The sequence below is a fragment of the Seriola dumerili genome, unplaced genomic scaffold (genome assembly GCF_002260705.1).
Source record: "Seriola dumerili isolate Sdu_G_001 unplaced genomic scaffold, Sdu_1.0 BDQW01000191.1, whole genome shotgun sequence".
Lineage (NCBI taxonomy): Eukaryota > Metazoa > Chordata > Actinopteri > Carangiformes > Carangidae > Seriola > Seriola dumerili.
In genome coordinates this window covers 1885933-1911833 of record NW_019174446.1, presented here as the reverse complement: position 1 = coordinate 1911833, position 25901 = coordinate 1885933, and the positions used below count along the sequence as shown (strand labels likewise).

At 41.9% G+C, this 25901-nt stretch overlaps 1 protein-coding gene across 1 annotated transcript in view; it reads left to right on the top strand.

The window, feature by feature from the left end:
- Window positions 1–25901, top strand: part of vps13b (vacuolar protein sorting 13 homolog B) — a 322535-nt gene that overhangs the window by 133042 nt on the left and 163592 nt on the right. Inside the window, exons 21-22 of the mRNA XM_022753222.1 lie at window positions 2441–2573; window positions 15698–15831. Of these exons, the coding sequence (XP_022608943.1) occupies window positions 2441–2573; window positions 15698–15831 (267 nt within the window). The remainder of the gene's footprint in view (window positions 1–2440; window positions 2574–15697; window positions 15832–25901) is intronic.

The following is a 25901-nucleotide window of genomic DNA, read 5'->3' as shown; positions in this document are numbered from 1 at the left end:
TCTTCCATCCAGTCTCTCTCTATTTATTTGACAGGGGTCATGGTGATGGTTATGGACACTGAATGCTCTGTGCCCACACTACACACACACACACACACACACACACACACAGCAGATATGCATAGCCTGATTGCCTTGGATATAGCACAGGTTCACCCCATAAAGGCACATAAATATATATTGTACTTGAAAGTATCATATTGTAATACTTTTATTGTTTTTTTGTTTTTTTTTTTACAAAGTTGCTCTGTTTTATGGCTCCTGCAGTTTGGAAGGGCTGTTGGCATGTGTGTGTGAGAGACAAAGAGAGAGGGAGTTAATTGCACCAACTCCTCACTCTGGAGGTTATTGCTATATGGGGTTAAACACATGTTATGAGTTGAACTGCAGCCAGTGTGAAGGATACACAACATTGGCTGCTGTGTGTCTGGACATGCTGCAGTAAGTGTGTGTGTGTCTGTGTGTGTGTGTGTGTGTGTGTGTCTGTGCGTGTCTGTGTCTGTGTGTGTCTGTGTGTGTCTGTGTGTGTCTGTGTGTGTCTGTGTGTGTGTGTGTCTGTGTTTCATGGGTTTGTTTCTGTAAGGCCATATACCTCAGCTGCCTGTCAAGGCAGCCAGGCCCTGACAAGGCTTTCAGCTGAAGGCCATTCAACAGCCTGTGAAGGACAGAGGAGAGGACACCGACTTGGCAGGGTGAGGATGGCAGGAAATGATGACAAGAGGTCCTTGGAGCAGAAAATAAGACATAAGAAAAGTTGATAGGAGGAAGAGAAGACGAGTGAAAGTATCTAAGTGGAGTCACAAGCAACAGAGAGGGCAGGCAAATGGGGGTATGATAAACAGAGGTCAGATATGGAAAGAGGTGAGAAGGAACAAACAGACAAATGAAACACCAGGTAATTGGGTAATGTAAGAAGAGTTTGGAAGACAGTGGAGACAACAGAAAGTATAAGACAGTATTGAGAAGGTGAGGAGAAAGGCCAGGGAGGTTGAATTAAAAGTAAACTAAAACTAGCAGAGCAAGCAGGAACCAGGAGAAATCAGAGAAATAGAGGTAGATATTTGGGGAAGCACATTATGAAGAGAGATGGAATGAGAGGTAAGAAAGAAGGTTCAAAACCAAGTAGGCATTTGCCTTGGCTAACCCTCTGGGATGTGTGGTAGAAAGAGTTAGCTCATATTATGTCATCCAACAGGTATGAGCGATGATCATTGGGTAAGGTACCTGCTTTTAGCACTGAGTATTAAAATGTGGCCAAGTACATATTTTCCATGAAGTGTGCAAACTGAATTATATAATAGTTTTTCAACCATTTTACACTTTTCTTTAACACATGAATCATAAAAATGGTCATATGGATTGTGTATATACTATTTTGATGACATTTGTACTCTCTAAATAAGTATTTCAGGGTTTTTTTTCCCAAACATTCATTTGTTGTTAAAGCCTCCTATACAGTGTGTATTTCCTAAGTCTCCAGCCTAACTTAAAAGTATTTTGAACAGATCTTCAACAGACCAGAATATGATTTTCAAGTGAAACCTGACTTTGGGCAACTAACCTACTGGCCTATAGTATTTTATTCACCCTATGTTAAGTTGCAAGAACCTAAGAAGGACTTGGCCCCATACCTCAGTTGGTAGCTTCAAATACTAATGTAATTCTGGGGGCCCATTTTTAATGTTACCACAACCAGCATTTGGGTCTCCTGACCTAGTCATTGAAAAACAACTGCATCTGTGTGTCTGTGTGTGTGTGTGTGTGTGTGTGTGTGTGTGTGTGTGTGTGTGTGTGTGTGTGTGTGTGTGTGTGTGTATGTGTGTGTGTGTGTTTGTGTGTTTGTGTGTGCGTGCGTGCGTGCGTGCGTGCGTGCGTGTGTGTGTCCGTGCGTGTGTGTGTGTGTTTACACAGGCTGCAGTACGTGGTTGGCCTGCAGCCTTGTGCAGCTGCATCATAGCCTAGTGGTGCTGCTGGCTGATCCTAATGGGGTTTCCTTATTTCAGACCAATCTTCCAGTCTTCTGTCTTTCAGCAGTGTGTGTGTGTGTGTGTGCGCGCGCGCGTGTGTGCGTGTGCCTGCCAGCAGCATGGGAGACTGCTCAAAAAAACAGGGAGCTGTCACTAGTCCTTGTTGGTCTTGGATGCCTCTGTTGTGTTCCACTGCATTTTTCTTTTCTCTTTCTCCCTCTGCCTCTCTTTCTGTCTTGCACTGCATTAAACATTGCATTGTGTTTCCTGATTAACCCAGATCTTTAAAGTTGTCTGAAGCAGTCTCTGGGCCATGGCCTTACTAACAGTTTTTAAATAATTTGTACTCTTACACTTGATAACATGCTGATTTTTTTCATGGACTGAATTTTAATGGAAATACATTCATGCAATTACATGTTTCCCTTCCCATGGCCTCATAGGTGCTCAGTCATGCTGTGATGTCATTGCAGAATCCAGGTCCAGTTTCTCTGGCCAAGAGGAGAGAGGACGAGGTGTCAGTAGGGAGCACACCACTGGCCAAACAGCCCTCCAATCAGGCCTCGGACTATGCCAGCAGCCCGGTCAAAACCAAGACAGTAACAGGTAGGTTCGCCAACCCGAAACTGTTCCATAGATATAATATTTATTAATATCACTGTGACATTGCACATCATACAATAACATTACGTTAAATCCGTAGAGCAGAGAGTTTACACACATAAAGGGAATAGGATTGGTCCCAGGTTCAGTAAAAGATCTTCTCTGTGTTTTGTATAAAGATTAATATACAGATGAAAAGTGCAGTGACATTTACTTCTCCCTTGACATTTGCAATTACTGCCACTGTTTGTATGTTTAATGATATGGTCTTTCAGTAGTGGAATAACAACACATTGCTGTATTTAACCTTGTTTCTATGCAATGATGCCATGTTACTATGTTGTTACATAACATACGACAACTTGCTGACAACTGAGTGAACCCGTTTCTCAGAGGACACCACATACCCAGGCATGTCCTCCTCTGTTTTTCCTCCTCTGGTAGTATTACTATGGCTCTGTGGGCTCTCGATGCCCAGAATCAATGAGTGACTTGGCTGTGTGGAGCCTTCCTCTATGCCAGTTTTCCACTCACCACCAACCCACCCCACCCCCACCCCGTTCACAATGTTCAGTCCACATACACACGTACAAATCAAAAGAATATATGTATATATTAACACACACATATGCAGGCACATTTCTACATGTACATACCTGTACATGTGACCCATGGACAATCACACAGACATGTAGCGTTGCTGTGGTCCTTCCTCAGAGCTTTTCCAGAATTTTCCAAGTCCATGCTGTCTCTAAGTAGGAAACTCTGAACACTTTGGATGAAGATGGACAAATTGGAGAAACAGAGGCGAGGAGGACAGAGATGAGGGAGGATAGATGCTGTTCCGCAACTTGTGAAGGATGTGACTGCTTGCTTTAGTGTCAGGAACACACTGTGAGACACACCAGCAGGTTATTGTTGATTGTAGCACAACAGGTCAGCACTGCATTCTCACACAATTTATCAAGTGTATAAATGTGGTGCAAAAAGCCCTTGTAATGGTATTTTCATCAGTGTGAGGAATCTGTTTAGTGGACCTCAGGGATATTATATTGTATCCACACACACAGACACACAAACATACTGTACAGTACACATGTATTCTTACACTCCTACCTGAGAGAATGGCTGGAGCAGTCACTCCGTTTAGGAGCTGTCCATGACACAGCACAGAGCCTCACTGACTGTAGAAATGGTTTTCATTTAATACTCATGGTTATTTATAAACCTAATAGCCCACCTCTCATGTTGCTCTATAGATATTTAATGAATGTGATCCAATGGAATGTCTTGGCTAGCGTCATTTAACTGAATTAGTCACACAGTTTAAAAAATGAATAAATAAATACATTAAAAGGCCTTCCCAGTCTCTGTTGTTTGACTCTAACAGTGTTTAGGCTCCAGGTCCTCTAAACACTTTAACGGTTGAAACATTCTCTGCCAAAGCATCGCAGTGACGAGTCAGGGGAAATAAGCAAGTAGTTGTTTGTCTTTTTTTTTTCTCTCTTTTTTAAGTTCCTGGGAAATGTGTTCCCAACAGGAGTGATAATTCCCTGTTTTGGGTGAAGTCATCCTGTAGCTGTAAATAACATTGCATGTGTATGACGTTCCCCCATGTCAAGTGTTTTGATAGGAAAAATGCTCCTTTGACATTTCAGAGTCTAAAAAAAGGCCATTAGAGTTCTTTCCTTACTTGCTTTAAAAGCTCACAGCTGAAAGGTCACGCCGCCTTTTCCTCCTGGTTTTCCCTCTGTTCCTTGTTTCATCCAATATGCACTAATGGCTTTTCCATACCACAGCATCTTTGCTTACTCACATCTCAGCAGTATATTCTCTCATTAGGGGTTGTCAGTAAAGAGTCACCTTGGCTCCAACACTGCACACAAAGCTACATCAGGCTGTAGCTTGTCAGCAACACTCAACTGAGTACACTGACTATCAATGTGCATGACCTCCTATCCGCCAGCTGTCCATCTCTGTGACTGGTCTTCCATCTTGCAGTTGAACTTTTTGTTTTCCTGTTTGTGAAGCTGTTTTTCCGTCTGGCTTGCTGTCTGTTTGTCTTTCCGTTGAGATTTTCAATTTTTTTTCTTGCAGTCTTTTTTCTTTCTTAGTCATGCTGTTTGCATTTTTGTCATTCTGTCTATCATACGGATGTTTGTAAATGACTGAAAACAAAGGTATGCTGGATTTTAGAATTAATCAGTAACAGACATGTTCATACATTCACATACAGTGACAGTGTTGGCTTAGAACATTAAGTGGACAGCACATCTGGCCTGAAACTATGTGTATGAGTGTTTAGTGTTAGACATATTTGCATAGGGCATCTTATTGTTGGGCTGCATTAGTTACTGAGAAACATATACTGAGTCAGACTCGAGTTCCTTCTTATCCAAATATTTCTCTTTGAAGTGAAAACAAGACATCGGTAACTAGGCGCTGGTACTGTATTTTGTTAAAACCTAGCCCTCATTGCTCCTACTCCAACCCTACACACTGGAGTAGAGCTTGTCAGTAAATGAATAGCATCTTCTCTGGAAATTACTGCAGTGTTACAGGAGTAGATGTAATGAAACGTTACAAATTGTTTCCGTGAGCAATCAGAATAACTAAAGGCATTTAGACCTTGTGGTTTTAATTATGGTGAAACAATAAGCCTCCCTGCAGTCACAGGATCTTGATAAACTACAGCTCAACACTACAGAGAAGCTCACAGCATAGCAGGTACTCTGTTCCTTCATCCCATAACTCCAGTTTCACCTTATCCTTGTTACATAATAATGTATTCTTCCTGTAATTAACTATTTTTGTTTCTCTGTATGCAAAGACAATTTCATGTCATTGGCCATGAATGAAAAATGGGAACTCCTCGCATCTTCCAGAGTTGTTGGATTGTGGTGATACTCGATACACTGAGATTCATAAATTGAGATTCTGTTCCACCTCATTTCTCTTAATAATCCATTGTTCCTGTGATTAATTGGGGGATGATAAATGTAATGTTAAATCTTCATATTCCCCCAGGGTTGGCTGACCATGGTGGGGTACATACTTGATATACAGATACTTGATAGGTAGACTGATTTATCCTGATATTTACACAACGGGTGCTTTGGGTAATAGTTGTAAAGCTGGAAAGTTCTATTTGCAGAGGCAGCTCAGGTAAAAATCCACCCAAAAACAGAATTCACATGTGTTAACCCCTCAATAGTACACACTTTGACAAAAGTGTGAAACTTCAGAACCACAGTTTGCCATGGTTCAAGGTCATGGGAATAACATATGTGGATATGTGTTGTAAGGGTGGATTTTCCCTTGTAAAGCTTTCCCCCCAGTCATTTCACGAGAAGAGCTGCTGACATCTAACATGTTATGATTAGAATTAGGCTCTCTAAAGATGATTTATTAATTGCTTTACCATGTGTGGCGCACACTGTGAATAAGGAGCTGGATGTTTAAACAGGAGGGAGATGATGGGAGCTCACTCTGGTCTAGCTGTTATGTTAAAAGAAAAACACTGGCCAAGATCAGCGCTTCAGTCCAACATTGTTCTTAGTGTATGGTATTTTTCTGTGGTATTTATATTTTGTTGACGGTTAACTGAACATAAAATTGACTTCTGCTTTTTCTTGTCAGCAGGAGGCATTTCATGTTTAAATGACTTGCCATTTAAACATGGCAAGTCATTTGATGGATTTCTCAAAATCTATTTGTAATTACTGCGTGTTTATCCCAGGACATCTGATGTAGCTATTTAGCTTTGGATGAATCAATAAGCCATAATGATTTACTGAAGGGTAAATCTGATGTGAATGTAGTACAGAATTGACCGGTGTGTCTTGAGGGGTCTTGATCTCCTTAGCTTTGACAGAGCAAGATTTTCAAGCAAATTAATAGTTGCAATGAAAAATACATTGTGTTGCTAGAAATGAATTGAATTGAATGTCCTTGAGTGGCCCAGCCAGAGCCCTGACTTGAACCCAATCAAAATCTCTGGAGAGACCTGAAAATGGTTGTCCACCAACTGTCCTCATCCAACCTGACAGAACTTGAGAGGATCTGCAAAGAAAATCCCCAAATCCAGGTGTGCAAAGCTTTTCGCGTCACACCCAAGAACACTTAAGACTGTAATCACAGCCTGAATTCTTATGTCAATACGATATTTCAGTTTCTCCTTTTTAATAAATTTGCACAAAAAAAAAAAAGAATAAAAATGAACAGTTTTTTTCATATTGGGGTACTGAGTGTAGGTTAATGAGTGAAAAAATGAATTTCTACAATTTTAGAAGCAACACTGAGAAAAGTGAGGGGTCTGAATAGTGTACTAGGTTTTGACTTGACTTGTTTCTTCTGTTTTGTAAATTATCATTTGGCACTTAACTCAATAGCTCTGAAGTGCTTGTTTTAAAGTGGCTCCAAATAAATGTCCAGTTATATGACAAGGTCAATTTTAGCTGCATGTTTACTGCCGGCATATATTTTCTCAGGGGACTCTAAGGGGGATTGTAATCACTGCAGCAGACGTTTTACTTTTCAGTCTTCAGTCATCTATCTAGGTAAACAGAGTAGAGATTTGCAGGTTGCTTGCCAGTTGGAGTCAACATGTGTTTGAACTGCCATTCACAGGGATGCACTGGGAATAAACACATATGAGTTGCTCAGGCGCAACAGGGGCGGCCAGCCAACTGGACTGCCACTGGTGCTGCTGCTCAGTTAACCTTCAGAAGAGGATTTCATGAGGTTCTTATAGGAACCATTACACTGGTATTTGTTGCAAATTAGGTAACGATAATGTATAACTCCAAAATTTAGCTTATGTAATTTACGTGGCTATTAATTTTTCAAAAGGTTGCTTTAGAAACTGTATCAATGGCACAATACTGTTTTAACTGATTCCTCCTTGAGTCGACAACACAAAGATTTTGTGGTCCAGGATATATACTGTGCTGGGCCCAGCCACCACAAGACGCTGAAGCCCACACTGTATACACTACCTATGCATTAAAGTGCTCAATGCAAAAATATAACTTAATAGCTAACACAACTCCAAAGTATGGTTCTTTGAAATACTATTATGAGGTTAAATGACCTAATGTGCTGGATGTATGGAATATTGATATAGAGCGGTGTTTTGTTTCACCTGATTATAAGTTGGCGGGAGCAGTCTTTTTCTGTGCCTATTGATTATCATAGTTTTCCACTGGTGCTATTGATTTCCTCACAGAAATCACCTCGGGGAATTAATCGAATAAATCATAATCCACTGGAAGAAAATCATTTTCAGAGTTTTCAGCAGTTCAAAGCCTCCTCAGAACAATTGCACTAGCTAGATGTCCCTGCTTCCAATTGGCCATTTGAACACATGCCTGGCACTTTTATGATGTAAAGAGAGTGTTATGTTGTTTTGTTACCACATTCAGCCTAGCTACAGTTTCGTAGTAATCAAGGGGGACTTTCCTGTAGGCTTTTGGAAGGTGCCTGTTAATGTGTAGGCAAATGTACAGAGACACACAGAACCAGTTCACTGCAGATCATTTCCCCAGAAAGCACTGAGGGCATGGTGATATCATACTGGGGCGGTGGGGCTGCCCAGCTTGAATCTCAATGTCCATATCCACTCAGCTCCATTTGGCAACAAAATATTTCACTCTGTCTCTCTTACTTTCTGGTTTTGGTCATTGCACATGTTAAATAAACAGCGTACACATTACAAGGCACCGCAGACTTTTAGAACCAGCATTGGCTGAACTGGACCAAAGCCAGTTCCAGTTGATGACAGAACCTTTGACTTTGAACACTGCGCATGATAAAAGATATTAAATATATTTTCATGTCACTAAACACACACAGCTTTGCAGTTAAGATTGGCTGTTCATCACATAAGGAATCATATTTCTCTGGTTGTTCTTACAGAATGGTGCATACTCTGTACACAATCTGTACAAACACTCATATTTAAGCCTTGTCTAGGTGTTTTTGTGCAGTTTCTTCAAAATTCTCTCCTTCGTAGTGTATGACTGGTTTGCTTTGAGGATAGATGATATTTTTGGTCATTTCATCAGGCTTTTTGTTACTGGTATATAATATTCTGATGGATAGACTATAGAGGCTGAGGTTTTTGACCTCATTTAAAAGAACTAATTACAAGACTTGTCATTTCATTCACATCATAGATTTGGTTTGAATGTTGCTTAGTAACATCATCACAGAAGTGTTAACAGTTGTTTTTGTGTCATTATCCTTTACAGGGGAGGCCATGGAACGACGACTTTGAAAACAAGTCATTCCTCCTCAGTTTGAGGTCCATTTCTGTCTGCCCGCACAATTACACCACAAATTGGTTCACATAAAACTAGCCTCTAAGTATTTTCTTTATTTGTCCCTAATGAATGTTCTTGTTGGCAGCAGCACCATGTTTCTGATTGAGAGCCTCCCAAGTCCCGAGCTTCTCATTGTTCTCTAACATCTACCAGAGTAATGATCTCATTGGCTTTTCTTTTCAGTTCTAAAATTAGCCGTTGGCGCTCTGAGGACATACCTCTTTTTCTGAGAAACCTATCCTCCGATCTGGCTGTAGTTCTTGAAGGTTGGAACGAGAACTGTTGTCTTTGTTTCTGTCTGCTAGTGGTCTGGATGATAAGATTAGTTGTGTTTTTCCTGTTTACTGGGAGGATCAGAAAGAGAGAAACTGAAGCATTTGCATTGGTCATGCTTTTAATCTGCAAGTTAGGTGGTGGAAGTGAGGTTTGTAGTGCTTATAAAAACGTTCCTGAACTGATGGCTTTTCTGTGATCTCAACCATAGTGTGTCAGGAAAAAAAAGTGAGGTGGAAACAGGAAAAAGGTCCAGGTTTCATGGTTGAGAGACATATAGTATATTCTGGAAAGACATAAATTAATATATTTTGAAGAAAGAAACAGCATAGAGAAACTAATATATACATGCTTATACACATATATAAAAGAGAGAGAGAGAACTGATGAGAGGACTTCAGGCAGAACTACACAGTCATACATAACTATAGTCCAAGCCCTAGTAGCCTGATGGAAGTCAGGCAGGTTTTTATTGGCTGCTGTGAGCTTTTCAGAAGGGGATAATATTTTCATTGTGGAGTTATTTATATAGTTTAATTTTTCTGGTAAAGTCAATAATTTATCAAGGTAATGATGGTTGGAGCAGGGAAAGAAAACAAGAAAAAGGAGGAATAATGAGATAGCCCCCCCCCCCTCTCTGAGAGGACTGATTGTAGGGTACTCTACTTGTCTTTGGCCTTTACATTCAGATGAGTCTATAGAACCTCTCACTGACTTCCAAGACGGACAGAACAGTCAGTGGGGAACAGATTTGTCCATATGTATCCCTTTTCTGCTTTCATGAATGATAAGGGTATTAGGACTTTATGGATGTTGGCTGTGGTTTTTGAGGTTGAAGTGAGAGGAGCAGAGGGGGAAGTTGGGGTTTAGTTGTGGTTCATCAGACACAGCGTGGGTTATTGTGCAGGCTGGAGGGGGTTTAGTTCAGATGACAGGAACAGGAGGGGATTGGAAACTGGGTTGAGACATTTCAAAGGGTCTCGGTGTCACTAAGAGAAGATGTGCCTTTTTGTTGTCATTCTTTACGTGTTGTGTCATGTTCTCACCGGCAGAAGAGCTCCTCTCTTTTCCTCTCCTCGCCTCTATTCGCCTCCATTCTCTCCTTGTCTATCCTCTCTTCGTATTTACTGAATAAAGCTTAGATTGGATAGCAATGATTATGACTTTTATGATTATGAAAGTGATAACAAGCGCAATGACAAACGTGTTTGATCCTTTTCTTGCTTCTTGCCAGACACATCAGAGTCCCTCTGCAGATGCTTGAAAGTCTTCCTTCACAATTACTCTGACTAGTTAGGGGACTTCCTAAAGCGCAGCTGGCAGAAAGAGACCTGCAGCGTGTATGTGGATGTAGTATGTGTGGAGAAGTAGAAAGAGATGGATAAGATAAAGCTCTTCCCCGTCATCTACAACCACCCCCTCACCCTCATGGCTCACCGGTTCCAGTCAGCCAGGTCACACCATCGCTTTTTAACGATGGCCTCAGAAACACTGAACAAATGGAAGCACGTAAATATTATTAACCTTATCATTATTAACCTTTATTTAGACAGGGAAATCCGTTGAGACCAAGGTCTCATTTTCAATGGCGCCATGGTTACATGCAAAGAATTTGATTCATAAAAACAATATAAAACAGTCCAACATTCGTTCAATATATTTAAATAAACACAGACTTGCATCCAAAACAAATAGGCAGGCACGTTTATTAAAGAGCCCCATTGCTTCCTCTGCATGCAGCTGTAGTAGAATATACAACACTTGATCTCACTGTAAACCATTTGTAATAGGGAATATTCCAGAATGATAGCAAGCTGCATGGGGAAATGATCTGAGGTCCCTGACTGAGGCTGTTGATATGGTTGAGTCGCTGAACTACTCAGGATGTATGGATGCTTTTTGCCATTGTTTCTGTCAAGACTTGAATCTGTAGTAGAAACTTCTCTGGCGCTGTTGTGGTGTTAGCGTTGGTGGTGTGAGCTGTATCAGAGTGACTCAGAGTGTTCATGTGTGTTTAATTGTGAAATGCACATTTGTGCACGCATGTGTGATTTACATTCACCACACCACATGCCCTCACACATTTTACAGTCATGTTACTCTGCTGTGGCGGTGTTGTGTTGTACATCATGAAATGAGGCAACACTGATTTGTTTCTCGCCTTAAAGTCAGCCTGTTGTAACGGGGCTGGTCTCTGCGTTTTCTCTGATCACTTGACACATGCTCAGGCTGGGGGCTTCAAAGTCCCTGGCATTTCACTTGCTGGGAGATGTGATGGAGCTGTTAAAGAGGATGAATAATCACCATCAGAACACTAGAATTTTTATAGGGGACTGGACCCGCAGCTTCACACACCAGCTGAACACTGAGAGAGAAAGACAGAGGGAGTGGCTGGAGAGAGTGAGAACAAAACAGGGGAGGAAAGGAGAGGGAGAGGGAAAAGGGTGTATGGTCAGAGTTTGGCCAATAAGATATTAGCCTAATGGCCTAACAGAGGGTGAAAATAAGGACATGGCTGAGATGGCACGAGGCAGGGGGAATAACCCCACTTTAAGAGGACTCTCAGGACTTGTTAGGCCTGGGCAGGTTTAAGAGCTTTGGGCGCTCCTGTCATATTTCTCTTTCATTTGAATTTAGACCTCTTGTGTTCTCTCTGTCTTTCTCATTCTTTGTCCCTGCCTGCCTCTGTCTTTCTCCCAATCCCCTCCCTGCAGAAATGGCAGGCGCCAAGTCACTATAACAAGATATGGCAGTTTCATTCCAAATAATGACCCCAGGATTAACAAACAGAGTCCTGGAATGGTATTTAAAACAAAACGGAGAGCTGCATGCAGGCTGGTCTTGCATTGTTACTGCCTATTCTGTGCTTTAGCACACTCTCTGATTGGTCTAACAGACTTTCTCTGGGGAAGGACTTTCACAGTCTGGCCTACCCCCAGTACCACCTTTGAGGCTTGGCCAAAAAGTAATATATTCAAGAAGAGTGATGGGACTAAGAATACATTTTTGAAGGTAATGTTGATTTCAGGTGAGTAAGCAGGAAAGAAGGGTCAGCGTATTATAAGATGAATGTAATAGTAGTTTTCTACCTGCCCATGGCTCAATTTCAGACACTGTGTTGACAAGTGTGTGCCCACATGTACATTAATGTTCACTGCATGTTGTGCATTGTGAAATTACATTTATGTGAGTGCATGATGCACAGTGGCTTCAGAAATCATTCTGATCTCTTCTCTTTCTACCCATTTTATTGTTTTGTAGATTTGAATAAAAAAACATACATTTTTGCCCAGCTATCTACACTCAATACGCCACAATGACAAAGTGATAACATGTTTTTAATTTTTGCAAATCTCTTACAATAATCAAAAACTAACTCCTTTACAAACGTAATCAGACCTGTAATTTCAGTATTTTGTAGAGGCCCCTTTGGCAGCAATTACAGCTTTGAGTCTTCTTGGATAAGTCTCTAAAAGCTTTGCACACCTGGAACTGGGCAGTTTATACAGTTCTTACTGGCAGATCCTCTCAAGCTCCTCTCATAGTCTCAGGTCGCGCCCCTGTAGGGATGGTTTTAGTCAGGTGATGAGCAGTGCCTGGTGTTTGCCAGAAATAGTGTTTGGGATTCTGTCCAAAAGGTTCAGTATTTGTCTCATCAGACCAGAGAATCTTTTAAGTCCTTTAAATGCTGTTTGGCAAACCCCAAGCAGGCTGTCCTATGCCCTTTACTCAAGAGTAGCCTCTGTCTAGCCACTGTACCATAAAGGCCTGATTGTTCCAAAGCTATGTTAGAGTGACCATTGGATTCTCGGTCACCTCCCTGATCAAGGCCCTTCTTGCCCGGTAACTCAGTTTGGCTGGACAGCCAACTCAAGGAAGAGTCCAGGTGGTTCTCCAGACTTCTTCCATTTCACAATTGTTGTGGCTGCTGCGCTCCTCGGAACATTCAAAGCTTTAAAAATGATTTTATACCCTTACTCTGATCTATGTCTCACCACACTTCACATCATGGAGGTCTCAGGGTTTCTCAGGGTTTATGGCTTGGTTTTTGTCCTAACATGCAGTGTGAATTGTGGGACCTTACACAGATATGTGCTTTTCTAAACTATGTCCAATCAATTCAGTTTGCCACAGGTAGACTCCAGTCGAGTCCTAGACACATCTCAAGAAACATTAAAGCAAACAGGATGCATCAGGCCACAATTTTTAGGGCCACAGCTAGCAGTCTGAATACTTTTGTAAATGAGAGATTTAAGTTTTTTTAATTTTTTTTTATTTTAATTTGCATAAATTTCTTGAAATATGTTTTCACCTTGACATAATAGGTTATTTAGTGTAGGCATTATGGCAATTTTTAAAAGCTTTTTAAGCCACTGTATGTTGCACACCACATATATTCTCATGTAACTGTGCATATTCGTTATTGTGCATCAAAGGAATCATAGTAGTTATTTTCAAATGCATACACACAGCCAGCTAGTCTTCAACCTCTAGTAATACAGGATCCACTCCACCTGCCTTGAGGTAAAGCTTCCCTGGTCTAGACAGCTGGGCTACATGACAGAGAGCAGCAGTGACAGAGTTCTGTCATTTCCATATGGATCCCCTGCAGAGCTGAATAGGAAACAGCTCTCTAATGCACTGTGACAGGAATACTCTAACACATACACAGCCCTCTACAACAAAACACTATTGACAACCCAATGATATCACAGCGGTTTATGCAGCACTCTCTGCACATTACTCAATGAAAGACAGTCCATGAAACACAATCTGTCCTGTCAAAGTCAATTGTTGCCATCTGTGACTGTGTGGATATTTTAAAGTATACGAATGTTAGAACTGGTTATATACATGGCTCACAGGAACATAGTAGCTGACAAATAAGAGGGTGGGAGAAGGTAGATTGGAAGAAAAGAGTTGTCAAATGTATAAAACGTACAGTGTGGTTGAGGTACTGCGCATAGTATGTAATGATGCAACACTGATTGTAGGCATCATGACAAATACAGTCTATTTCATAGTCCCCAAGTGCCAGAGGCACCTGGATGCTGAGTGTGAGAAAATACTGTAAGAGAATCCAGACACGATGATCTCTGCCTCCAGTCTCCTTTCTTGCACTTACTTACACACACACACACACACACACACACACACACTCCCACCCACAGGTTTTAGGCCAGGTGCCACAATGACCGCAAACCAGGGTAACTAACCATCATTTTAGTTCATTTCCCTGGCAACACACCATTGTTGCCATGCCAACCAATTTGGCTGTTGTTGTAATGATATTTGTGAGTGCGGTATCTGAGGAGGCATGGAGGTGCTGTGACATCACCACTGTTTCATGACAACTGTGGGATAGAGCTGCTGAGCAAGGCAGACCTTTAAATCATGGAATATGTCTTAATGTGTCTTCAGAGAGACCCCCTTCCCTCACCTCTGACGCTCTGATGGCTTTAACATCCACAGACCTCAGGCTAACCTGGGAGAATGTGTGTTCTGTCTATATGCCTCTGTCTCAGTCCCTCTGTTTCTGCTTCTGTGCCTCTCTCTTACACTCAGTTTCTTTATCATCTGTCTGTCTTCTTCTCTGACAAGAAATGCCTCTTGAACACTGAAAGTGTGTTTTGACCCTCAGGTTTATACGATTCGTGCAAAGGCTAGTATAGGGGTTACTGCTGTGTGATTTGTGTGCTTGGCTGTTGCCATGAGTGTCAGTTCTGACAATCGGCCTTCGTCTGGACCACAGCAGGCCTACTAGGACATGTAATGTCTAGGACACTGTGTGTGTGTGTGTGTGTGTGTGTGTGCTTGTCATGCTATATTTGTGAGGACCTCTTGCAGACCTCATGGAGTGAGAACATTTGGGGAAAGTGAGGATATTTTGGCTGGTCCTCACAACCTCAAAGGGCTGTTTGAGGGTTAAGACTTTGTTTTTGGTTTAGGGGTAGAATAAGTTTTAGTTATGGTTTCGGGTAAGGGTTGGTATTAGGCATTTACTTGTGATGGATAAGGTTAGGGTAAAGGGCTTGGGAATGCATTATGTCAGTGAGTGTCCTCACAAAGATAGGAGTTCAACTGTGTGTGTGTGTGTGCGCATGTGTGCGTGCGTGCATGCGTGTGTGTGTGTTCATTCTCTCAGTTCTTGTAGTTCCCTCTCCCACTGTTGGAGACAAGAAACCTGCCAACATTACATCACCTCAATGAAGTGTCAGTTAAACATCATATAACATGATACTGTTGTACAACAAATGAAAATAACAGTGAATTATGAAGAGAGTTAAATAAATGATGAATGCAGGACAGTGCATTTTCTTATGCACCATTTATAGATTTTATTTAATACTTCTGTGGTAAAGAGTATATTTCAGTCCAGGACCAAAAGGTTAAATAAATCTAATTTACATCAATACAGGATACGCACAGTACTGAGAATTGATGCACAACCAGAGTACAACTGACCAGATTGTTTTAAAACAATATATGAATCCAATGTACTTTGTCTTCATCACTTTCTTTCTCTCCCAGAATCACGTCCCCTGTCCATCCCAATGAAGGTGATGCCTGATACTACAGCAGTGGAGTCGTGGACAAGCTCAGAGGAAAGAATGAAGGAGCTCATTGCCCATGCCTGGGATGCTGTTAAACGCCTTACTCTACAGGTACCAAACTATACACTCGACCTTGGTTGTTGAACCTGTGTATAGGAACATGTATGCAAGATAACAATTTCCTCTACTGGGCTGATTTTGAATGGCAGTCCTTTGATATTGCTCATCAGTGAGTGGTCTACAACATCTGCTCCTGTTGGGGCAGAGTGGCCCACTGGTGAGTCTTGGCCCCCCAATATATCTTTAACACATTCATTTTTGGGTTTCAATCATCTGCACTTGTGCTACATATTCGCTTTTTGACTTGACCTTAAGCAGCAGGATGGTGCAGTAGTTAGCATTGTTGTCTCATAGCAAGACGTTTGTAGGTTCAAACCTGCTGGTTGGCTGGAGCCTTTCTGTGTGGAGTTTGCGTGTTCTTCCCTTACCTGTTGGGTTTCCTCCTTCCTCTGCTCCGGCTTCTTCCCACAATTCAAAAACATACATTTAGGTTAGCTGGTGCCTCTAAATTGCCTATAGGTGTGATTGTGAGCGTGACTGTATGTCTGTCACTATACTAGCCCTGTGATAGACTGGGTACCTGTCAAAGGTGTACCCCACCTCTTGTCCAATGTTACGTGGGATTGGCAGCAGGCCGCCCACAACCCTCAAAGGTTAAGCAGGATAGATAATGGATAGATTGACTTGACCTTCAACAGTAGTTATTGGCTGTCACACACATCTGGGAGCAGCTTTACATTTCATCAGTCCCAAATCTGTTTTAAAGACTATTAACCCCTCTCCCCGTCTACGTCTTTCTTTCTCTTCTATCTTCTATCACAGTAAACTACTGAGGCTTAGCTCAACCCACCTTAGCTGAGCTCTATCTGTGGATGTGGGCATATGGCTTCCAGTGACCTCTGTAAGCTGTTAACCTGTTTTGCATACAAATGAATACATCTAATGTCCTTTTGTGGTAGACTGCCTTTCTGGGTGACTGGTTGGCTGGTTGAATGCCCTTCTCTCTCTGTTTAAGTGTCTAACTGGATAGTTAACTAGTCCACAAGGGGGGGGGATTCCCCCTAGTTAGTAGAGCCCACATCACCTTTTGATACAGGAACAGGACCTCATGCTGCATGCATACGTGTGCCTCCACCCACAGTGCTCATGTGGGACATTATTGGTTGGGGCAGATGGATGTATTTGTGTTCATTGGTTTGTTAGGTCCATTTCTGAATACGGATCTACAATGTGCAAGCGTTTATATGTCAGCACACAGTCAGATTCAAACAGAGATCGCTACAGGGATCGTAACTTATTTGGATCCTATTTTCATATTAGTGTTGGACTGCTCATCACAAGTTGACAGAAGTTTTCTATCAACAGGTTTATTCAAGGCAACATGGATACCCAGTTGCTGGGGATTCAGTGTGCAGGTAAACAGCTAAATCAGTCTTTGATTGGAATATGGCTTGTAAGAAAGTTTCTTTGTGCATGTAAACAATAACCAATGATGCACAAGTCCAACAACCGTTCTTAATTCACCTTAATTCTTATTGCAAGGACCACACAAACTGATGTCAGTCAAACATGAAAGAGAGCATGACATATGTGAATTGAAGTAATTCTCCAGAGCCCATGTCCCATGTCAACCCATTGAGCTGTTTACAGTACTTCCACAAAAATTAACTCAACCCTCTAATAGTTTGCTAAGCCCGTCATTGCCTCCACTTTCCTCTGTCCCCTTTGGCTGTGCAACTGGGACCACACCATGTACTGCAGCAGTAATTAGGAAACAGTCTGTCCTGTTGACATGGGAGTGGGAGCGGACCAAACGAAACGACCTGACAGCTGGTACCCCAGGCCTTGGATATCCCCAAACTTAAACCACATTTATTTTAGTGTGGTGTAAACAGAATACCTAATGGCTCACACTTATGCTGCACATGTGCCCAATTTGGCATGTAGGGATTTCTTTCCATCTTTTACAGAAGAGAGGGGTGCATGAGGGATTGAGAGGATGTGGGGGAATGAGATTTGGGGAGAGAAAGTAACAAAAGTATAATTCATTATTATTATTTATTATTCTACGGCTGCTTAAAGCTGTTTAAACAAAATAGGGATAGAAGATGGCTGGTAATTGAGTAAATTGTTTTAAAAAATTAATTCACAGCAGGAGGCAAAGAGGTAGAGATGTTGTCCAGATGCTACACTGTAGGCTTATTTTAATACAAGGAGGTAAGAAAATACTGACAATGAAGAATGGAAAAGGTACATGAGGTTTACGTTTGCAGCTATTGTCTTTTGTTATTTGTCCGACTAGGGTCAGCTGAGAAATATCAGAGATTACCAGGAATAAAACATGTTTCATGTTTTCATTTTAATATCATACATTTGGATTAACGTTTGAGTTGTTCAATGTCTAATGAACTTTGCTGTATCATCCCTTACCTCAAGAAACAGCATAACCTCAAAAAATCTGTGTAAGCAATTCTGTCCCACATCACTGTGCATTTCATTACAGTGTGTCTCTAAACTTGAATATAGCTTATGTAATGTCTTAGACGCATATCCCACTCAGAGTCTAAACCCAGAATAGCAGCTGGAAAAAGCAGAACATGCACAATTTCCATTTGTAGTGCTCTATTCTAAAATCACGCTTTACACCATACTTGTCTTGTTCAACAAAAGACATGGTTACCACTGGTTCCTGGTAATGCTCTCTCATACACAGGGCAGTATCAGTATTATCTGAATCTATGAGTGTCATGCTCTGTCATAACTTTGGCTGAGTGCCTCAACCAAACCCCAGAAAGGACTCTGAACCATGGTTCCTTTATGACTTCAAATGCTGCACATTCCTATCTATCTCCATTTGTAAGACCCTCTTCTCCTGTTACCTCACCGGCAATGATAGGCGATTTTCACCCTGCAATGAAAATGGCTGAAACATTATTCCTAATCCATTCAAAGCCATCAGAGAACTTTCTCTAATCTCTTTAAAAAAAAAAAAACTGTCCATGAAACAGACAGACGAGCAACTAATGCTGAAAACAGACCAGCCAACTGGCTCAAAGAGAAATGGTTCGCTACAAATAGCAATCTCACCTTGTTATTGATTAGTGTAGATGCCCATCAAGAATGATGAAAAAAGAGAGAATCTTGGGAGAGAGGGGAAAATACATTGACTTATAGCAAAAGGGCAAATGTGTGTTTCACACACAGAAACGGTGAGGTCAGAGTGACATACCATCCAAACTGAGGGCCTCAGGCCCAAGGTGGTGGCGTCTCCTTGACATTACGCATAGCATAATGAGGGAGTGTGTGTGTGTCTTTCCCTGAAGAGGCAGCTAAGTTTCTTGGTCATACTAGGCTATCATCATGTGTGTAGGTGTTGTTATTTTAGTAGTCACTTCACATTAGGGCTGAAGGGCAGTGCTGCAATTGTCGTGCTGGCCAGAATGGCCTGGCAGACTTTAGATGGCCACTTGCCCTCAACCTTGGGGTTCTGACCCATGCTTTACTTCTTTCTCATGCTTCAACTCATTGCTGTGTTGCTCCTTGCATACAGTGCATCTTCTTAACTCATCACTTTGCCTCGCGTGTTCTTACTTCTCATGTCCCTCCCTGTCCCCTGCATTTCTCCCTTGGCTTATTTCCTGCCTGGCTCTCTCCCCCACTGCTCACCCGTACTACTTTTCATCCTGTCATCTCCCCTTCTCCAGCCCATTCTAGCCGAGGACACCCATGTTCTCTCTGGGCCCCGATAATAATTGCAAGTGATCCGGATGGTTATTCTATTTCAGGAATTTTGCAATAATTCCTTCTATTTAACACATGAATGTGTTCAGCATTGGCAAAGGAGCACGTTGCTACCAAAACTGAAATGGGATCTGCTGAAACAGAGAGACCGTTGCCATGGAAAAATGAAGTAACACTGCTCCCTGCAGCTGCCATGCATTAATGAGTAGGATATTTTTGAGAGAGAAAAAGAGGAGAAAAAGCAGTGGGGTAGAAAAGGTAAAGTGATGGAAAGGAAGGGGAGTTTAGGAAGTGAGGAAGAGGGAGAAAAAGTGGGCAGTTTGAAGGCAGGGGGAAAGTGAGAGAGAGATAGAAAGGAGGATCATGTGTACTGTATGTTTAGTGTGGCTAAGATCGAGCTGGCCAGATGGTTTCCATGAACAGGATCTGACCCCTCGGCTGGAGCGCCTTCTGCAGGCGCATTACTTCATCCTCTGCCCCCGACCCCCACACCCAACCACCCAACCTATCTTACCCCCATTCTACACCTCATCCTCCCTGTCCGTCACATCCCACAATTTCCAAGTGATTTGTAATTACATCTTTAATTTTGTGCCACTTAAAACATCATGTTACTTTGAGTATTGTGGTAATAAACTATCAACGCTTCAAACTTAACAGTCATGTTATAAACCCTGGGGGTTGAGAGAGAAACGGGTCCGTATTTATTTATATAATTATATATTTAATCAAAGCTAAAGGTCACCATTTCTTTGGAAGTGTGTTTGGTTAAAGACACTTAAATTCAGTAGAACATCCATTATAATAAAACTGAGCAGCAGCAAATAATTTAATCTTTAATCACCCTCATACACAAAAGCTACCCACACGTTTCCCAGTGCATTCCCTCAGAAGTCCCCTGATAAGTACTACTTTTCAAACATAGCATGCTATGACTAAAACTGAGTAAACCACACATGCACACACTGACTGGTAGTCATATATTTTACATTGTTTGTCAACTGCAAATATTGCACCTTTGAGCAACTATGAATCCGCATGATAACATACCTTGTTGCATGCTGCCAAACTTTTTTCAGTCATGCTGAGGTGAATTCTATACTCTCTGACAGAGTGTCTGTGGGACATTAGGAAATGGCATGCCCTGGTGTTTTGTTTAAGAGCACAGGAAAATGAATTGGCTTTTATTATATCTTGCAGTCCCCGGTTGTCTAATAGAAAACTAAGTGCTGATTGGTTGTAATGCAAACAGAGAGAGGGGTTATTGCTGAGGGCAGAACTGAGTCTCCAAAAAGATTTCCACACAGAGGGAGAGGGAGAACAAATTGCAAGAAAGGAGAGAAGGAAGGACAGAGAGGGATACAAGGGCAGGTACGGTGGGAATATGATGGAGAGAGAAAGAGAGGCTGTACATTCTCTCTTGATTATGCGGTCATCCTCTCTGGTGTCGCCTGATCTAAACGAAGACCCCACAGTGTAACAGTAGATTTATCATTGGTTGTTTACTGGGTGAAAGCTGTGTGTGTGTGTGTGTGTGTGTGCATATACACATATTGATGAGTGCGTTAATTTGCATTTGTGGCCAGAATTACATTCCATCATCTGCTGCTGTGTCAATACACTGATGACCTGATAATCATTATAGACACTCACATACAGGATATTTGACCCCCTTCAGCAGGCTGCTCTGGAAAAGTGCTCACCGGGATTCTCTTGTGTCTGTAACGTCTTGAACCTCAAAAGACCCAGAGATCTGGAACTGATTTTCATTAGGATAAAAATTCTGATACACTGCAGCATTTTTTAAGTACAAAATTGTCACAGCAGCTACAGTTTCAAGATTGGGATGTTTTAAAAAATTGATGGGGAAAAATGATGTGTGGTTTTTCCCCTTTTGTGTTTTGGAAAGCTTGTTTGGAGGTGATTCTGGCTAAATTGTTGAAGCGTGCACCCTTTATCTTGGGACAGAGGAGGAGGCCATGCCAAACACAGGACAAATCAGAGCAGCTGAGGTTCAGAAGAGCCCAGTTCTGACTACTTGATTGGGTCACACTGCATAAATCAATAGTGGTAAAATTTTGCCAGAGTTAGCCAATAAAAACTCTTTTCATCTGTAGTCTCTCACCATCTGATTCAACTTGACCCAGTAGTGCATACTGCATAACATAATCACAGCCACCTCCACTCACTTCAGATAGCCCAGAGCAAAATTATCTGGCCACATCACTACTGTAGATAAACCAAGCCAAGCCTATTTCATATCTGACCAAACTACAGTCCAGCTGGCTTCGTATGTCCAGGCTTCTGTCTAAGCTCTTAGCTGTACCATGGATCTTGCATAAGCCCTACTTCGACAGCAAGTGCTGCGAGCTGCCATCAGCTTTTCGACTTTGTTGAGTTCACCATCTTGCTCTCGGTGAACTAATCCCAACCTAAAGCCTCGCCTTTAGCCTGGCCATTCCAGACCAATTCACCCATTCCCAATTAACAGGCAGTCTCTCTCACCTAAACTGAGCCACCCTGTCCTATTTGTCCTTGGCCCCGCTCAGCTGAGACGCCAGCTATCACGTCAGAGTACTCAGTACCACTCATGACCACCCTCTCCAAGTGCGTCCTCAGCCATTTTCTGGCGTGGCCACCCCTTAGACCCCGTCTGCAGTGGCTCACCATGCCGGGGTGGTGGAGGAGTGATTGTTTGAGATCGAGGGTAGACACAGGCAAGGCAGGCTGGCCAGCCGCACTCCTAAGGCCACTGTTGGATCAATAAACGCAGCGATCAAAGTTGCAATTAACCCACCGCGCTAACACAAACAGCCGGGCCAGCAGAAACAAACAAAGCCCTCATGTCACCTAAAGCGTTTATTTTTGCAGATTTCCACCTCGGCTAGAGAGACCTCCAGCGCTTGTCAGCTTCTGTAAGCAGTGTTATAAGAGAGGAATGCAGAGCCACAGGGATGGCTGGTTGCCTGGCTGTGCTGCTGTGCCAGGCCACAAGCTTATTGCTTGTGGTGGCATGTGGGTGAGACCTAGCCTATCTGTTGTCAGGAGGCATCATGGGTAGATGCCTTTTTCATAGACATCAGGGAGAAAAGCTGCTTTCTGTGGTCGCAGGAAAAACTTAAGTTGTGTACATCCATGCACCACAACACACATCTGCACAGTGTCATCTTCAGATACACACATTAATCATGTTAATTTACATGGAGACACTATTTACATTATTACACCCACTATTCCAAATGTGCTTTTGGACAGAGCTGAGAATGCAGGAGGATATGCAGAGGAAGGGGGAGCAGAAGGTTAACAGTGGGTGGGGTATCCAGAGAGATTGGAAGGGGGGTTGCTCTGTGGACCTTCTGTTCATTCGACTGGCCATTTACGAACACAGTGTCCCGTCTGGTGCAGTCACAGGAAGATTACATTTGGAGAGGTATCAGGTTCTTAAAACAAAGGAATGTGCTTTCCGTTTGCTGCCGATCTCTCCACTGAGATTTTTCTGCTCCAGAGTTGCAAATGTTTTCACTGGGGATGCTGGGAGGGTGTTTCTAATTTCCTCTCCTCTATCTCTGGGTGATTTCCTGTGTGTCATGGCTTGCTTATTGTGTGTAGAGAAAATGTGTCAGGCCATTCGTGCTTGAATGTGCAAGTTTATGTGCAAGTGTGTGTGCTTCACATGTTGTGGGGTCGCTCCACAGCGAGGTGATCTTGGCCTACAAGGTTTGTGCTGTGCTGAGGTCTGCACAGAACCGGGGCCTCCAAGTTTCTGCTCTCTGCAGTGATATAAAAACAATAAGCTTAACAGCAGATCTGACCACAACACCACAGGACAAATGTCAGACGCGTATTTTATTGTTTGGGTCCAAGTTAGATGACTGTGTCAGAACTTGTGCTTAGTGCTGTCAGGATTATTTAGCAAGACATCTGTGCTTTTGGAAGTATTTTTCAAAAAGAGTGGACACTAAGTAACATATCTTTGTCATATAATGCAGTCAATATGTAGAGCCAGGCTCAGATAAGACAGGTTCATCTATAGAGATAACTCTTATAAACTCTGTAGTTTAATAAACAGTACAGGGGAAAGATGGTTAATAAAGCAGAGGCACACACATTAATATACGGTGTGAAGGACACCAACCCATTTATACAATGGAGGACTTAAAGACATTTTGTAAAATGTTTTCCACTGTTTTAAGCATTCAGAGTGTAGTTGTAACTACAGCTAAAACGGAGATCTCCTTCAGACCAGGCAGGTATTTCAATCTGTCAGTTCATTTCTGAAACATTTAACTGTACTTCTAAGAATGAGTATCTGAAAATAATGTACTCTCAGCTGAAGTTGCTCTTCAGAGTAGACAGGCTGTCCTCCATCTAACTCACTGTTCTGTCATTTACTGGCGAGGCCCGGCGGATCCTAAGAGCCTCCTGTGGTTATATAGGCCATTTCCACATGGCCCCAGCCTTTTAAAGCTTAAGTGTGTTTGGCCCTCTGCTTCCTCTCTATTAGAACCTGCTCTGCTGGAACCAGATAAACCATCTTCTCAAAGACTCAAGGGAGAAATGCTACTCAAGACAAATCATACACTCCCACTGCAGGAAGAGAAGAAGAGCAGGAAGTAAGGGATGCTTTTTGGGGGTATTGAGACTGAAAGATTTGAAACAGGGTCCAAACATGTGGCTGGATTGTGAACACTATCTGATGGTGCAGGGAAGTGATGAGGAGTAAAACTGAGCTGAAGTTGCAACAACAAATGGAACAAACCCATATTTAGACTCTGTGATGTGATGCCAGGCAGAGATGAGAAGGAAGAAATAGACAAAGAAAAAAAAAGTCCTTTGGCATCTTACCATTTAAACAAAGCACTCTCTAAATGGATATGTTTCAGCATTTTTTATGTCTCTAGATTATTTGTTCTTATGTTCTTGTAGTATTTATTTACTCCTGACAGTATATGCCGGCTTCCTGATCCAGAGTCTAGATTGAAATAATGCCTGAGTGACTGTAGATCAAAGTGTAAGAAGATCCTTGTTCATTTAGAGGCCTAAGAGGAAGGGATCAAGGCCTAAGTCTCAGGATAAGCAATGGTCACCTACTAAATAACAGGCTGTCACTCAAAAACCATTGGCACGCTCACTCTTTGAGGCCTTGAGCTTTTTACTGAATCCTGTGTTTGTCAGTGTGCATACTGGGACTTATACATCTGAAGACCAGTGACCTATCATGCTACATGATATACTGATTCCTATATTATTTCCAGCGAGTCTGCCCTCTGATGGCTGTGTATTGTCAGATCTCTCCCTCTCATGTCTGAATGAGCCAGCCAGATAACACAGACATTTTTTCTACATACCAAGGATTTGCTGATGAAAGGCAGAAATGGGTAGAATTCTTTGTACAAAGTACAAACAACACACAATCTTTGCTTGGTCTCTGATTCAGTGCCAAACAGCAGTATCCCCACTGCTCTGTTGAAACCATATCGAAGGGGAGTTTACTGTCAGTCCAGCTTTTGGATGCCGTTTGTGGTGATTTCACCCTCAGGGTAAACATAATAAGAGGAGGAGGAGAAGGGATGCAGCAGCCAGCTTGTTTTACTGAACTAATTCAACATCCAGCAGTAGTGCAGGGGGATTTTTTATTTTATTTTTTTTTTTAATTTAAATTCACAAAATCAATTTACAAGACAAGATGGGGAATGAAGTTACAGAACGGAATAACATTCAATAAACAATGGTGGAGATGATAATAGGATATAGTACAGTCAAAAATAAACATAAAAATTTGGAGAAAGATAACTTAAAACAAAATAAACATCGGAAAGTAAATAAAAAACAAGGTAAGGAGACACAAAGCACAAGAGAGCAAGGAAACAAGTATTAAAAAATCAAAGATTGAGAAACACATACACATTTGTGTGGCCTTTCTATTCATTTTCTCCATGAACTTCATTGATTTGAAAAAATTGGCAAAATTAAAAATAAAAACATTACAAGGGGGAGTACTGTCATTCCACTTGCAAGAATGAATGTAATATTTCCCTAAAATAATAACAAGGTTAACAATATCTGAAGTGTCATTATCCAAGTTGTCCATAAAGTAAATAACATCATTACAGGTGAATGAAGGTATACTGTCCATCTTCAACGACAACCAGCTGTGAATATCAGACCAGAAAGAAACAGTATGTAGTGCAGGGGGATATAACCATATAAATTCAGCAGAGTTGTATTTATAACCGAGTTCACTGCTGTTACATCTGCCATCCTTCAGAGGAAGTGGTAAGCACAGTCCCAGGGCTCAGTGAGGATATTGGAGAGAAATGGGGGCTCTCTCAGAGTAGCACTTGTTTTGTAGAAAAAGAAGACGGGGGGATGTTAATTCA